At 40.0% G+C, this 16788-nt stretch overlaps 1 protein-coding gene across 7 annotated transcripts in view; it reads right to left on the reverse strand.

The window, feature by feature from the left end:
* LOC122068400 (probable serine/threonine-protein kinase SIS8) overlaps positions 1 to 16788 on the reverse strand; it is a 31561-nt gene that overhangs the window by 10318 nt on the left and 4455 nt on the right. For 4 of the 7 annotated variants that reach the window (XM_042632257.1, XM_042632252.1, XM_042632253.1 and 1 more), the window contains 6 exons: positions 13692 to 14129; positions 11787 to 11890; positions 8466 to 9796; positions 8303 to 8343; positions 7257 to 7325; positions 5362 to 5462 (listed from right to left, as the gene is read on the reverse strand). In XM_042632257.1, the coding sequence (XP_042488191.1) occupies positions 5362 to 5462; positions 7257 to 7325; positions 8303 to 8343; positions 8466 to 9796; positions 11787 to 11890; positions 13692 to 14129 (2084 nt within the window). Of the gene's footprint in view, positions 1 to 5361; positions 5463 to 7256; positions 7326 to 8302; positions 8344 to 8465; positions 9797 to 11786; positions 11891 to 13691; positions 14130 to 14360; positions 14440 to 16788 lie in introns of all 7 variants that reach the window. The other 3 variants (XM_042632256.1, XM_042632259.1, XM_042632255.1) reach the window with 3 other exon arrangements.

Genomic DNA, 16788 nt, shown 5'->3' on the forward strand with positions numbered 1-16788 from the left:
CCAAAAAAAAAAAAAAAATACACAGGGATATCTACACCTTGGGCCATGCTAGGTTGGCTATGATTTCTGACATTCTTCGTCTTGATGGATGCCCCCCCTCCACCTCTCCCCCTTGGCTTGTCATCTCAAACATCATCTCCAATATTCCCAAAAGGCCTAGTGGTACTTGGTGATATTATTGTTTAGATTGCCCCTTCGACAAAGGGTGGAGATTGGTGCAACAACAAGGTTGCTCCATTGTGAGCTAGTGGTCATGGTTTAAGTTAAGAAACAACCTTTCCGTGATGTGGGGGTAAGGCTGCATACATTATGACCCTCCCCAGACCCCACAATGGAGGGAGCCTCATCAGATCTCGTGGCTCCATTCAACCTTGGTGCTCCAACACTCCCCCTCAAGCTGGAGAATAAATATCATACATTCTCAGCTTGCATAAGAGGGTACTGAACTGGTGAGTAATGAGTCCTTTGGTGAAGATATCTGCCAATTGATCACCTGTCCCCACAAAAGGTGTGTAGATATTGCCAGAATCAATCTTCTCTTTGATGAAATGCCAGTCTATTTTAATGTGCTTTATTCTATCATGTTACATTAGGTTATGGGCAAATATAGCTGTTTTGTTGTCACAGTAGAGTCACAAAGGTCCTTCAATGTCATACAAAAGAGGCAATTGTTTCCTCATAACAACAAAAGAGGGATGCCCTAAACATTGAGGCCAAAGCATCACTGAGTCTATAGAACTATTATTACTACGACCATATGCATACGACTGTGGTGTAGTAAAAAAATACAATTGCGGCTCAAGTCGGTAGAGTCTGCTCTCCTCACGTCCATTGCCAATAATCCTCTTCATCACCAAATCCTAAAAAGAAAGTGAGAAGGGAAAAAGTGATATAACAATTCAAGGATTTAGTCTAAGTACTCACAGATAAAAGGTTCAAGGTAAGGTTAGGAATACGAAGAACGGAATTAAGTGAAATAGAAGAGGTCATGGGAATGCTACCTTCACCAGAAATAGAGGAGAGGGTACACCTGAACCTTATCCTTACCAAAACAATGGAGTAAGAATCATAATAATAGGAAGTATCAGTCATATGATTAGTGGCACCAGAGTCAATAACCCACGACAGAGCTATGGAAGGTGCAGAGGTGGTGACATGTATAGCAGAAGTTAAGGCATCCTGTGAGGTAGATGGACTATCAAGCTGAGACATGAACTGGCTAAGCACTATATCATCCCTAGAGAAGGAGCGGGTATCTACTTGTGAGAGTCCTCTAGTATCAGTCTCTATCATAGTAGGATGGACTGTAACCCCTCCTCTGCGGCCACCATGTGTGCCAGTAGATCCACCATGTGTGCTAGAAGGACGACCATGAAGAACCCAACACCTTTCTCAAATGTGCCCAGGTTTCCCACAATGATCACAGTGCCTCCTATCTCTGTCATCTCCAAGGGATGACCCTTGGCCTCGGTTGCCTCCATGCCATTCTCTATGGGTAGTGGAGGAGAGAGCAGAGTGCTCAAGTAAAGATGTAGAATCTAAATCACCTCACCTGGTCTCCTCACTTAGGAGGTAGCTACACACCTCACCAAGGGATGGAAGAGGTGACTGGCCTAAAATTTGTATTCCGATTGGCTCATAGTCTGAATTTAGCCCACCTAGAAGAATCAGAACATGCTCCGTTTCAAGAAATCTATAGATCTTGGCTTCATCATCAAGATTGGGCAACTGAAGATCTCAGTAGTGATCATACTCCTCCCAGAGTCCTATAACAGTAGTATAGTAGTCAGAAATGAATTTGTCCCCCTACTTCATGGAGAGGTCTTGCTGAAAGAGCTGGGAGACCTTCATAGAGTCACCTACCCTAGTATAGGTCTTAGAGACACTATACCAAATATCCTTAGTAGTTTCCTTCCTGATAAATCTCCTGCCTATCTCAGGTTTCATGGAGAAAAGTAGCCAAGTCATAACAGTGGAGTTTGCAGTTTCCCATTCCTGGTACCCTGGGTCTACGACAACGGGAGATTTGATAGCCCCAGTAATATACCCTAGCTTCCTTCTACTCCGCAAGCGGATAGCTTCATAGAATGTGACCAATCCAAGTAGTTGGTACTATCTAACTTCACAAGAGAAATCCGAGTGTTAGAATTGCCAAAGACAATTGAACTGGGGTTGGTACTACTCGAACCACCCGATGTAACTTCCGTAGGTTCCGTGAGATTAGACATGATGTAAGGATACCTCTAAAAACAACACAAATGGAGATCCAAACCAAGGGGGAAACACAAGCCCCAAAAATCTTCTTCTCAGAACCCAAAAAAAAAAAAATATATATATATATATAATAATAATAATAATAATAATTCAACAAGCTAGTAAACCATAGAAACTTGATGGAGAATCAATAGAACCCACTTCTTATAGTGGAGCTTCATCCAGAAACAGCATACAAGCATCATAGGAGGGATCACATCCAACAAACATAACCAACAAATATACTACCAGCCATTCCCGACCAAATAACCCAAAAAACAGAGAACTGAGATACTTGGCAGCAAATAGGGAATGGGGTTGTGCTCTAACAGCACAACGAATCAACAAGTAGGGCTTAAGGGAGTCAAACATAGACCACAGGGTGATTCTTTTGGGCTAAGCCACACCCCCAACCAATCATAGAGGAGAGAGGAAAGAGGAGTCGAACTTCTGGCTGGCGGTAATGCTGTGGTGAGCTCCAATCAATGTTTGTAGCCCTCAAATCTCCCTCCAAATGTCTTCAACTCCATTAGGTCCTCTTTTATACTCTTTTTACATAGTATAGCCTCTAATGGACCCCTTTGCTTCAAGGGTTCAAAGAGAGACATACATAATGGAACAATGATGCGTGAACGACTCTCAAACCCTTGTACAAGCTCTGACACCAAGTTAGAAATAAGGACTAGGGTTAGAGATGAGGGAAGAAGAGGGACAGAAGATGAGAGAAGAAGCAGAATAAGAGCAAAACATGGTGAGATATCTTACTCTTTCCCACATATATTACATTCAACTATAACTTTAGAGAAATTACATTAGACCTCCCTAGGGAGGTGAAAGGGAAAAATAAAATACAGCTTAGGACAACATAAAAAAAGAAAAATTCCTAAACTACCCCTATTACACAAACTCCAACAGATTCCAGATTATTTAATATAAAAAAAAAACCACTTTTTTACCTAAAAGAATTACATTTTAGCTGATTCACCAATACGGTACGCGGCAATACCAATATGAAAGATGCGATACCAATACCTTAATCCTGCCTTTCATATTAATTGGAGCACTCAAAGATACCTCTAGGGAGACCTGAAAGCACCTGAACTGTCACCTGAAACATTTCCGTAATCCAAAAAACAAAATCTGCAACCAGTGAAGGGTGATAAAACACCTCCTCAATTTGAGGTCATAGCTCTCACACTAGGTTGTTTCATCTAACGAGACTTGGGGCACAAAACAAGGGCCCTGGGTGACCCAAATCATTCAGGTTCCAAATCCAAAAACCCTTCTGTAGTTGAAGATTGCCCCTTAACTTTCTACCTCAGAGCAGATCATACAGGTTCCATGTCCAAAAACTCGTCTGTAGTTGAAAAGACGCCTCTTAACTTTCTACTCAGATGACCTGCTCTATACACCTAGGAACAGCCTTGGTTCTCTCTGTGAAGCTCCAAATGGTCCCACAGACCTTCATTCTACCCTTCGATAATCGTAGAATATTGTTCCCTATATGTTCTGGGCAGCTAGAGTTCGTCCCCCCTTGATTGAGATCCTTTCTGAAAGTGTACAAACTTTGGAGCTAACTGACTCTCAAAACGGGCTGAGTAGGGTAGAATGCCCTGATACCAAGTTGAGTTTTGTTGTGCAGAGCAGAACAAATCCTAAGATGGAGTTGCAACAGTGTATGTACTATAGAAGAAGAAGAAGACGACGATTGTGAAAGAGAGACAAGATTGGTCAGTTCATTATAGCCTTGGTTCTCTCTGTGAGGCTTGAAATGGTCCCATAAGACCTTCACTCTGCCCTTCCATGACTGTCGAGTGCTGTTCCCTACATGTTCTGAGCAGCTAGAATTCGTCTCCTTGACTGAGCTCCTTCCCGAAAGTGTACTAGCTTGGGGAGCTAACGACTCTCAAAACTGGCCGAGTATGGTAGGATGCTCTGATGCCAAGTTGAGTTTTGTCATGTAGAACAGAACAAAGCCTGAGATGGAGAGTTGCAGCAGCATACGTGGTATAGAAGAAGATGATGGTTATGAAAGAGAGGGAAGATCGGTCAGTCCATTATTGCCTTTCTCCCATATATATTACTTGCCATAAAAGGCTGCAATTACAAGACTACCCCCATACATAACTCTAATTCCTATTCCATACATATTCCGTAAGTATTCTGGGAATAACCACACATGTTATTCCAACAGAAACAGTATGCATTACTTGCACATGAGTTGATTTCTTGTCGACTTTTGCATCAAAATAAATTTTCCTTGTCAATTTATAGCATCGGGAGACGGGAGACCAAATAAGGTCTACAAACTCTCTCATAGGCCTGTTGGGGATCATTATGACTGCATCCATCAGTAAGCAAGGTATGTAAATTTTCGTTCTACTAGAAACAAATGAACTCATTCTTATTAACTACAGCTTGCTTCAATAGGTTACACTAGACTTTGACAGAACAAACAATCCAAAACAGATCCAGTAAATCATTCCTTTCCAATTGCCTGCTTGCATTCCTTGCAAAACCTATTAATATGCTCCACAAATTCTCAAAACAACCCAATTCTTCTTCTTGAAGATCACACAAATACATTCAGTACAATGTGTTGAAAATTATCAACCTGAAAATAGATTACACTACAGAACCTGAGATAATATTTCTTTTAAGTTTTAACTACCATATGCACATGCCCTTCAACTAGTAATAGGAAACCATATTCCTTTTCAGTAGATGTTTTACATTCATGAACAAAGCATGTTTGAGCTACACTCATTGACTAAATTTGGTTTTTATTGGAATTCCTTGTACTTAAGGTTTAAAGTAATCCTCAGCTTCCTTTCCTCCTAACACAAATATCGTCAATAATCATGGTGGGAGGGGGGAGAGAAGAGGGAGAGAAAGAGGGCATTAAATTTTTTTCCACAACTTACTCAAACACCAGAATGAATAGAGTCAATAGACATGGAAACAACTTAAACAAGTCTAAAAAATATCGTAATCTACTATTACAGATTTTGAACAATTCCAAGAAAAAAAAAAGGACTGGAGACAAAAACAAGAACGTCAATCATAAAAAATTAGTTTATAGTTAGAAAGCATGTAGTGCTAACATACCGAGGAAGAAATTCTGTAACAATTGAAAGATTTGGAGCACGTGTTACCGCACCCATGAAGAGAACAACATTGGGATGCCGTAATTTTTTTATGATTCGGATCTAGGAAAAAAAAAAAAAGGAACCGGTTTTAGATTATAAATCACCAGTTAAAAAGGGCAATGCAAGCAGTAATAAACAGGAAAAACCAGACAAACATTCATAAAATCAATAACAGAAACTACCCGAAGTTAAAGAAATATAGAGGTTCTCCAACATAACTACTACACACAAGGCCATCAGAATTATCAAAAACAAAACATGCTAGTGTACATAGAGATTGGTGGAAGGATAGTCAATGGTAGATATAAATTGGAGAGGTCTTATCACTACTCAATAGAAATATCATCTGTAGAGTCAAGCTGCCTAGAGGATTAAATTTGACAGTTTCTTCGTATGCTGAGAGAATTCATCAAGACAATCGACTACTTATTTAAAATTGGTAAAAATAGATGCTTCACATACCAAAATGAAAAAATAAATAAATAAATTTGCTTATTTGTACATATACTTTTTTTACTTATCAGCATGGTCTCATCATTCATAATTATTTGCTTTTAGAAGAGGAAAATGCACGTCGGTTCCATCGGTCCATGAGTGAGCTCAATCCATTAAGTCACAGTCTGTATTAGCAGACGGTATTGTATTGTTGGGAGACTTGAGACTTGGGATTTGAGTGCCTAGTGTTAATTGTACTGTGTACTTTGAAAATTTTCATAAATAATTAATCAATATTAGATTTTATTCATTAATGTTATTTATTTGTTTTACTTGTATTTTCTGTCTTTAGTAGTACAACAATGTGTAGAATAGGCAATATTACATAAGGTATACAATAGGATTCTGCTTATATAGTCAACCGAGGTTGCAAATCCAAACCAAGTTGTGTGACTATTCTTACATATGAAGGTTTACAAATGTTTATATAGGCTGAAATAAGGTTTCCCAAAAGTTTTGGAGCCTAATATGGCCATTTGTGCACCAAAACGGCTAACTGAAACAATCTGCCAAAAATAGATTGTTTCAGCAAAACATTTCACCAGTTTCGGTACATTTAGCTAATTGAGTTCTGACCAAAATGGCCCACTGAAATGAGAATTTGAACTATGCTGATATGCAGGTTAGTTTGTCAACTAGCCAGGCTGGAAAGTTTTCAAGAATGAAGATTAAAGTAACAAAACAAGACTCAAGGACCTATGACTTAATGGAAGAATAGCCCTGGATGTAGTAGAATGGCATGGAATAATACGATCTGTCTAGCTGACCTGAGTAACTAGAATAAGGAATTGATTGCCATCTTGCCTGAAATTTTGTCTTCTACAAAGGAAGAAAACTACAGTTTCACGGAGAATCATAGTATGTCTATGATCAGCTCCACTGGAATAGAGTGGTTTTCAGCTCAGCCATTGCTTGGTTGCATAGAGCAACCGGAGGTTCATGAGCAAGGAAAGTAGGAGGCAACACCTAAAGAGGTACTGAGCTGATCACTGGAAAGTAAAAGTCATTGAGAATTCACATTAAGGTGCATTACAAGATAAATCTTCATTTCTACATGCTGTTCTTAGTCAACACAACACTGCTGGACAGAATGTAAAGAATTCAAAAGGAAGCAACAAAATGTTAAGCAAGAGGACAATTAAATGCATTGCTATTTAAAACAATCTTAGATCGACATTAACACAGTTACAGAAAAAAAAATACACCTAGAAAAAAATGTGAGATCAACTAATACAGTTTCGTTCAGCAATAAGACAATTGAAAATTTTATACCAAGAGAAAAAGAATTAGATGTTCACTAAAGCCATCATGGTTTCTCCCTTTTCAAGCATGTACAGGAGGGGAGAGAGAGGGGCCAACCTCACTTCCGAATTCTTCCAGAGCATCACCGGAAATATCCTGGTCTAAGAACTTCTTAATGGCAACTTCCTAATGAAATTTAGGAACCATGGTCAGCTCCAAAGAACCAAAAGAGGAAAATAATGCATGAGAAACAAACACTGCCAGAGCATACAAATGAAATTGTCATACAACAGACTTGAGTAATTAAAGTGTCTTGAGTATTTGCAGTTCACACATACGAGAATCATTCTCAAACGTAAGCTAAGACCTCAAAAACAATGAAAATAACGAATAGAATAAGCAAAATTTGTTTAGAATCTTCACACAGGACCGACTCAGATGATTACCATAAGCATTAGCCAGAGTTGTGATACATTTGACTTGGGAAAATAGAACAAATTCAAAATTTCTTTCTCCATTTCATTACCATATTATAGGTCAGATGGTCAAGGCACACCCCAATTAAGTGTTGTCACCAATATTAGCCCCGGCTTCCACAGGGTGTTGGGAGGGGTATACTGGAGATTGTTCTAACCTTTCAGCATTTTTTGCATGAAATGGTGCTCTCAGACTTGAAATCCATGTACTCAAACCGGAAGTTTGAGACTTTACCATCACAACATGCAATGGCCTGTTGTCAAGGCAAACCAAATGTTTAGAATAACTAAGCACATGTTACTTCAAGTCTTTCACTGTGAACCCAACTCAGCCCAATGCCCCGCACTGAGGCCATACACCTAAATTAGGTAAGACAGACCGAAGCCTTTCCCGGATGCTGAAACCAAGATATTCAGACATAAGACCCAAGATATAAATAGGCTCTCCAAAACTCCCCCTGAATCAATGTTAAGCATCTCAGAGGGAGATGAATGAGAGAGCCCCACATTTTGACTTGCTACAGAAAACAAAAATGAAATGCTAACTCATCGAACAACTGAACAAGTGCAAAGAGCTCATGGAAATCTTCACAAGTTCAGGAATTTCTCTTTAGAAGAAAAACATTCAACTGTTAACACAGACAGCAAACATGGTGAAGTTTCAGTCTCAGCTAAAGAAAAACTCACAGTTCCATGCCATTCTCCACGGTACACCTCTCCATATGACCCTGAAGCACAAAGGTCCAAAAATGAAATGAATGGTTTTAGAAACAAGATCATGAGATACTCTAGAAGTCACTATTCACATGCCATGACAAAAATTGACAGAACAAGAAGCACAATTCATTACCAAGTCCAATACGATCACCCAAGGTGATTTCCTCCCATGGGATTTCCCACTCAGCAACATCATCAAGTGCGATGTCAGATTTTGAACTATCATTACCTGCTGATCTGTCTGAATTTCTCTCAGCTTCTGCGTGAGCAACACAAGCATCATGCTCCTGGTCACCACTTCCTCGTGGTGCATACTCAGCATCCTCCGCATCACCATCATGCTGCACACTACCCAGTTGGTTGAAACATGAAGCACCACCTGGCAAGGGGACACAAGACTCTGATTGCTCATATTGCTTACTGACAGCTGCTGTGGTTGCAACTACAACCGCAGCAGTGGCAGTGGCTACAGCTGAAGCAGGAAGTACAGTGTTTGAATCATTGCTTGACATGGCTGCAGCAACTACCATTGAAGATGCAACAACAGCTGCAGCAGCAGCAGCAACAGGAACAAATTTCGCTCCGGAAGTCTCCAGAGCCAAAGCAGCAGGTACTTCAGATCCTGATGAATAAGGTAGTTCAGACACTTCGCCTAAATTAAGTGGGTGGTTGACATCCAAACCCTCTATACGCTTCACTTGAACGCCTGAAATACTTGGTTTTGACTGCACACCATGGTAAGGAACAGGAGGCAAAAACTGGCCAGCACCAGCATGATTTTCTTGCGGGGTTCCGTTCCCCCTCTTTTTCTTTTCATCCTTATCTTCTGTTTGTTTCTTTACTTCAACAATTGAGGCATCTTCCAGTTCATTATATATTTCGGTGAACAAACTGGGAGGTGCCACAACACCACTTTCCAGCAACACATCATGAAGCTTCTGAGCTAATTGTGGGTTCTCTTTGGCAGCATCAATCATGTACTGTGATACATCTTTCACTTTCATTCTACGCACAGCAGGGGAACTGACACCTTCAGTCCACGAAGGAGATCTTGCACGCGTAAAAGGATGGGTAGGCCTGCCAGGAGCCATTACCTTATCCACCTTGGAGGAATCCTCAGAATCATTGGAATATAACTTGGATACAACCTCACCCTTCATTGGCTCTGGTGGAGGTTCCTGTGAAGAGCCAACTCTTGGATTTTCAATACCTATTAGCTCATCTGGATAGTCTTCTACAGTGTAGTTCTTTTCTCTACCAGCAAGACCCCCGGACCTGGATCTCTCGTTAAAAGGCTCAAATCCCGAGTAAACTCCGCTGCTAGAGGATTCTACAGCAGAGAGGTCAACATCTCTAAGAAAGGGCCTGACCCCATAGAATGGTTCATCATATTCGATATGTGGTCCCACTGCATCAGACGGGATAAGTGTGCCAGGGTCAGCCATCAGATCAACAATGTATTCCCTGCCATGTGTGTTAACCAAAAGCATATTACTGTTTCAGAGCTTCAACTTAATAATAAAAAATTAAAAGAAAAGGAAAGAAATGGCAGTTGTAACACTCTTGCCACAAGCCTATTTGAGGCTAAGTTTCACAAGAAAGAAAACAGACAACCTTATGAATATTTCAGAGGAAGAAACAGAACAGATTTTGAACTATATCTTTTCCATCCACAGAGCTGCAATAACTATAGAAGCATAAAGTTTATGAGTCATAATATGAAACTATGGGAGATGGTTATTGAAGCCTGTCTGAGAAGAGACATCCATATCTCGGTGAACCAATTTGGCTTTATGTCAGGTAGATCCACAACTGAAGCTATTTACCTATTGAGGAAGCTCATGGAAAGTTATAGAGATATCAAGAAGGATATCCATATAGTCTTTATTGACATGGAAAAAGCCTATGACAGAGTCCCTAGAGATTTAATCCAACATGTCCTAGTGAAGAGATGGGTGTCGAGTAAATAAGTGGATGTAATTAAGGACATGAATGAGGGCGTGGTTACTAGTGTGAGATCTGTGGGAGGTCAAGGCAAGGAATTTCCCAATTATTGTTGTGAAACATCAAGGATCAACATTAAGCCCTTATTTGTTTGCACTCATCATGGATGACCTTACCGGGAGCATTCGTGATGAGGTCCCATGGTGTATGCTCTTCGTCGATGACATCGTCTTAGTGGATGAGACAAATGCAAAGATTAACACTAAAATATAGCTATGGGGAACAACCTTGGAAACAAGAAGCTTTAAGATTAGTAGAACAAAGATGGAGCATATGATGTATAACTTTAGTCAAACTATGATAATTAATGACATAATGAAAATTGAGGAGAGAAAGATACCTCCAAATGACTATTTAAGATATCTGGGGTCGACCATAAATAAAGGTGACATAGAGGATTATGTTTCACAGAGAATTGAAGTGGGATGGATGAAGTGGAGAGGTGTGACTTGAGTACTGCATAACTGATCTATTCCTTTAAAAATTAAAAGGGAAAATTCTATAGGACTATTGTAAGACTCGCTATGATGTATGGGGCAGAATGTTGGGCAGTTAAGAGATGTCATATTGAGAAGCTATGTGTGCAAAGATGATGATGATGTTAAGATGGATGTGTGGCAAAACTAGGAAGGACAAAGTAAGTGAACGAATGTATTAAAGATGAATTGGGAGTTGCTCTGATCAATGACAAGCTCTGAGAAATTCGTTTGAGGTGGTATGGTCATGTTAAATGGAGGCCCAGGGACACCCCAGTAAGGAGTGATATGATTCTGATTGAAGGAGCCAAAAGAGCTAGGGGCAGGCCCAAAATGACCATAGGAGAAGTTGTGAGGAATGACATGCATAGTTTAGGTCTTGTCCCAATGTATGACCTCGGATAGAGCCTATTGGAGATCAAGGATCCATGTAGCTGACCTCTTTCCTCTTTAATTCAATTTTTCATTTCTAATTTTTGACTTTTGACTTTTCATTTTTTTTTCTCATTCCTCAACTCATCTTTCCATTCCCCCCCCCCTTTGTTTGCAACTTAGTGTTCCCTGCTTTGTTTTGCTTGGATTTATGTAGCCAACCCCATTAGGTTGGGATAAGGCTGAGTTTGTTGGTGTTGTATCTTTTCCATCCGCAAGAGAATCACCTAAAGCAACAATGTCCAATATAATCCCTGACTTTTCACCACTCCGTCAGTCCACAGAACCAAGTAAACCGACATCTTATTATGGATGAGCATTAAAAACCACAAGGTATAAGATGGTAGTGAAGCTCAGACACCCCCAGGATCAGATCTAGTGGAGCTCAAAATTTAGGATCCATTATGAAACAGGAAACAACCCTAAGTAGATAAAACTAAAGTAGTGAGGAGGTAAACTTGGACCAGGAGAATTCTTGAAACCATAAAATTTACCATCCATTCTATAACATAATTGCAAAATAGTAGAAAGGAAAGAATTACCTTCCATCACCAACCTTTACAATGTTCATTGCCACATTATCAGAACCCATATACTGCTGCCCTTTCAGTAACCGACACGGAATGCCGACACAATCAGCCAAAACCTGCATCCATTGGTAAGCATTACATGGGCATCAACACTCTAAGAATAATGCTCTTCCTGAAGCAAAATGTGGCAATACTGAATGATAATCAATCTTATATGTCAATAACCAATTAAACTAAATATTAAGAGCGTCTTCAATTAGATATCAATGTAAGGAAGATGATAACACGAAGCAGTTTGATTTCATTAATCATCCATAAATCTAGGAGATATGAAAAACATTTAGTGGTGAAGACCACCAAACTGAGTTCTTCGGTTGTATTAAAATCTTGCCAGTCAGAACAGGGTTCAGTCGGTCAGTTTGCCGACGAGATCCTCTTCCAGAGGAAACTTACGCTTTGATTTTAAGCGCCCAGAACTGGGTCCACATTTTTTTTCTTTTTTTGGGGGGGGGGGGGTGGCGTTTGAAACAATTTCTTGGGTTGAGGAAAGGCCTAAGATATCCAGGAAATCCAAAAGTTGCCAATGTCATCCATAATGATATTATATCTCAATCTTAATTTCAGGTTGGGGTTTCCAATCAGTGAAGCATCAGGATGGGAAAGTATGAATTCAAAAGCATTTTCTCTTCCAAAACTCAAAACTTTTGCTAGTTTTGGTCCATTTGTCTACATTGACACAAGACAACATAAAGCTATTTGGGTACTCCATGTATCTTTGAAAGAAACATTTGAGAAATTATTCACAGCATGACACAAGCAATGAATCACTGAGGAATCTACTTCCTCATTTCTGTTTCGAATTTAAAGCAAATGAGTTGCCATTTGAGCATCTGTTCTTTTACTGCACTTTCACCTCAAGTATCTGGCGCCTTTCGGTTGTGATGCTCAACCTAGATTGAATTACTGCCAATCTTATCAGGCTAATGTGATTTTGGCCACCATTTCTGGAAATAATGAACTCAGGCGAATTGAATGGGAAAGGAAGAAGGGAGGACGGAGAGAATTTCTTTTTATTTTCTCTTTTTTTCTGGCAGAAATAAAAAGTGTGGACTCAGATCCAAAGCAATCAACTAATTGAGTAGATTCAATTTCCCCGGGTAGATATGGTACTTGATAATATAATGCAGGGACACAAACTGAGCAAAGGTGGAAAATATGTTCAACGTTTTAGGCTGATTAGCTGTATAGAGATGGGGGTCCTTAACCTATTCAAGGGAAGAATACCCAGGCCTGTAATGCCCTGGCAGCCCCCACCAGAAGGATTGGTCAAATTGAATGTGGATAGGTGCTCTTCAGGAAACCCTTCAGATATTGGAGATATTAGCCCCCACCATCGAATGTTCAATTCTTGGAGTTTTTTCTGGTCCAATAGGAGAATGGGACTCTATTACAGCAAATTTGTTGGCTTAAAACCTGGGTGGAGCTGATGGTCAGGATTCAGGAAGGGCTTCACTTGTCACATTGGATGAGAATCTGGAAGATGAACCATGGCACCATACTCATTACATGAAACCCATTTGGTTCCTTATTTCTCAAATGCATTTCCAGTTTCAACAGAGGCATAGATCTTCATCTAGCCTTTTTATGGAGGCTCTTGGTTGTTGTTGTTGTTAACCAAGATTTGGTTAAGTAGTCATTAACCAAGATTTGGTTGGTTATTCTGACAGAAATATTATCGAAAAAAATTGTCTTTAGAAAGTAGGGAACAAAAGGAGAAAGAAAATGAGATGCCAAACAATAACCCCAAATAAAATTAAAATGGATTAGAGGTAGCATGATAATCAAAGTTTCACATTTACATGACTAATAGGTTTAACAAATACCAAAACCTCTATTACTTAAAAGAGGAGTCACTACCTTGAACAATAATGCACGATGGCGAGCCAGACCAAGGGTCAAAGAACCAAGAGGCAGCACCATGCTCCTTACAGTTTCTCTTAAACAGTTACTAAGATTCGTCCATGCTTTCAACATGTTCTCTGGATCCCCAACTGGTCCACCCATGTAGTTAGCAACTAAAGCACCGAGCTTTTGTACCATATCAGTACCTGCAGGATCAAGAGATCCTGACCTGGACTCAAGAGCCATCATTAGAGCCTTCTGTTCAAGTTTTAATAGATCCGAATCAGTTGCCCTATTGACCAGAACTGCTTCCCAGCTGATACCATCTGACACTGGTGCTCCTTGCAGATCAACAAGGGAAGGCATCTTTTCTGATGTAGACCCAGACACAATGCCATATAGATCATAGAAACCATCTAGGATCTTGTCATCATAGTTAAGAGCATTGTAATTCTGTGAAGCACGGACAAATCTACCATATGAGATAAGTTAGAAAGAAACTAAAATTCAAAAGAAAAGCAAAATCTTAGACTGAGTGCTTATAACTTTTACCTGTTCCAAGTTCCAACACAAACCTAAACCTAATGACATCTTGATTTATCCAGGAAACTATTGATAGATAATTTAACACAGCAAGAAAACAAAAGAAAAATGTATTATTTAACAAAGAAAAAGATCACCTACTATTAACTTCATTTTGCAGCATTTGTTAGGTTGAGATATAACCCAGCAAAGCAGAGAACAGTTGGCTGTAGCATACACCCTAAGTTATAAGTTAAAGCAAGGAAGTGATGTCAGAAACAATGTGAGAAACAAAAGAAAAAAATAGCATGTATTAGAGCAATGCAAATGCCGAATGCAAGTGCAAAACAGATTTCTAACATCTCTTTCTCTTCACAATAAAAGGTAAAGGGAAAAAGTACAAACTCAGGCAAAGTACAACGAAACAGACTAGACATTTGGGATTATTTCTTTTGCCTGTGTGAAGTGAAATGGGCTCTGCCAATATAAGTGAAGAATTGTTCTTTTCATGGTAAAAAGGATAAGACTTTTTAGTGTATGGCTGCTGTCTCATTTGGAGAGAATGGTGTTCTCTCATGGAATCTATTCCTTTTTGTGGTCTGTGGGGGAAAAAGGACAGACTGAATTACAGGTACTGGAACTAAACTAAGCTGCTGAACGATATAGATTTGGGAGTCTGCCAGGCTTATGTCCAGGCCTGGATGGAGATACTGGAATTTCCACTTTGGCTATAGATATCTGTTTCATTTATTTGCTTATATATGTTCATTTCCTATACACAACATGCATCTGAAAGTTGGCAAAATTCCCAATAATTATTCAAAAAAATTATCTATTTTTTATCAGAAAAACAAAAGGCTGCTTTTTTTTCTTTTTCTTTCACAGGAATTCAATGAGATTCCTAAATCCTCAATTGTGGATTCTATCTGAAACTTATTATGACAGTGAACTATTAAGTCTAGTATAAGATGAAAGCTCTGATCCTCTATTTCCAATCTCCATATCTTTGATTCCTTCATTGCAAGTTTCTGACATGGTTTGAGATTTCGGTCGAAACTCAAAATTTTGGCGGTACATTTCAGTTTCAACAAAGGTCAAAACAAATTGACATGCGACTCAGCAGAAGCTAGTTCAGGGCTCCATTTGCTAGCCTCACAGATAATTTCATTATTTTTGTGAGAAAGATCAAGTCCCTCATTATGAGCTTGTAAACATGCTTCTAGGGCTACTCGATTAGCTACGGCACCTGGTCATTTCCCCAAAGGTTCCAAAGTTCCTCTCCGACTGTAGTACGACATCATCCCAAAGATCTCAGTCAGAGCGGGCATAATGCCAAATGTGAATAGACCCAGAATCCAAAAAGGCAAACACCTGGTGGAGAGACACAATCTTGAGTGAAATAAATACTGGGACTTCGGTCTTTTTCAATAAAATCATCACGTAGTAAATCAACAAAGCCCAAGGAGTTTGCAGAATTTCATCCGAAATTTCATTCAAGATGCCAAAATGACCAAAAGGTTTCGGTCGTAACAGAGAAACACTACAAACCTGTATAGAAGGTCCCACATTTCAATCGAAATTGTCGACATATCAACGAAATTTATTTTATTGTAAGGGCCTTGTGACAGACTGACCAAGACCATAGGTGAGAGACCTTGGTTATATCCCCTTCTTCTTCACTTTGTTTATAATTTATTTTCCTGCAATCCTGACCAAAACTTACTGAAGCTGAGATACTGCCTACTGTTACTTAAGTTGAAGTGCTGTTGTTAGTGGAATAATATCAAGTGAAGATCTCAAACCATCCCAACCCATCACCAATATCTCCACCCAAGGCCAACCAGTACTTTTGCGAGATCCCTCAACTGCAGAAGTAACCTGAACTTGCTCCACCCGGGCCCTTCTCCTTCTGGCCTGGCCCATCCCTCAAGCATTCCTCCCTACATCCCTATTTTAGCTATTGGGATTCTTTCAGCTACGGAAGTGATTTCTGGCTCTCCCGCCCTGGCCAATCCCCACCTCACCCTCCTCTTCCACCTGTGGGCACGGGGCCTTGCTGCCGAGCTGTGCTGTGCCGTGCCGTGCCATGTGCCCCTGCTGTGCTGCTGTACTGCCTCCATGCATGGCAAGCAGCCTTCTGCTGCTGCAACTATGTGTGGCTTGTGCCGCTGCTGCATGCCACGGCAACTCCAAAGACCAAGACTACTCAGGTTTGCTTCATTTTCATGCGACCATAAGGAAAACTCTGTCATTCGGAATTGGATTGGTGCATATCCACATGAACCTATGAAGTCATTTCTCCAATTGCATGTGCACTACACCCAAAGCTTCCACATGCTGCCGAATAATTCCAAACATCATCAAACACTGGCAAACATGCCCGGATATCTCAGCATCACTGCCAACTAACTTTCACCGCCCAGTCACTGTCTGACAATTCCAGCACTGCACAGTCACCGCCAAATCACTCAGATACACTGTGCAGTTGCCAACAATGACAACACAACTCTAGTCACCCCTTAAGTGTTATTCTATAGAAATACAAAGGCAAAAACAAGTTTAAACCTCTTCCCATCCCACCCCCCCCCCC

The sequence above is a fragment of the Macadamia integrifolia genome, unplaced genomic scaffold, assembly GCF_013358625.1.
Source record: "Macadamia integrifolia cultivar HAES 741 unplaced genomic scaffold, SCU_Mint_v3 scaffold381, whole genome shotgun sequence".
NCBI classification, from domain to species: Eukaryota; Viridiplantae; Streptophyta; class Magnoliopsida; order Proteales; family Proteaceae; genus Macadamia; species Macadamia integrifolia.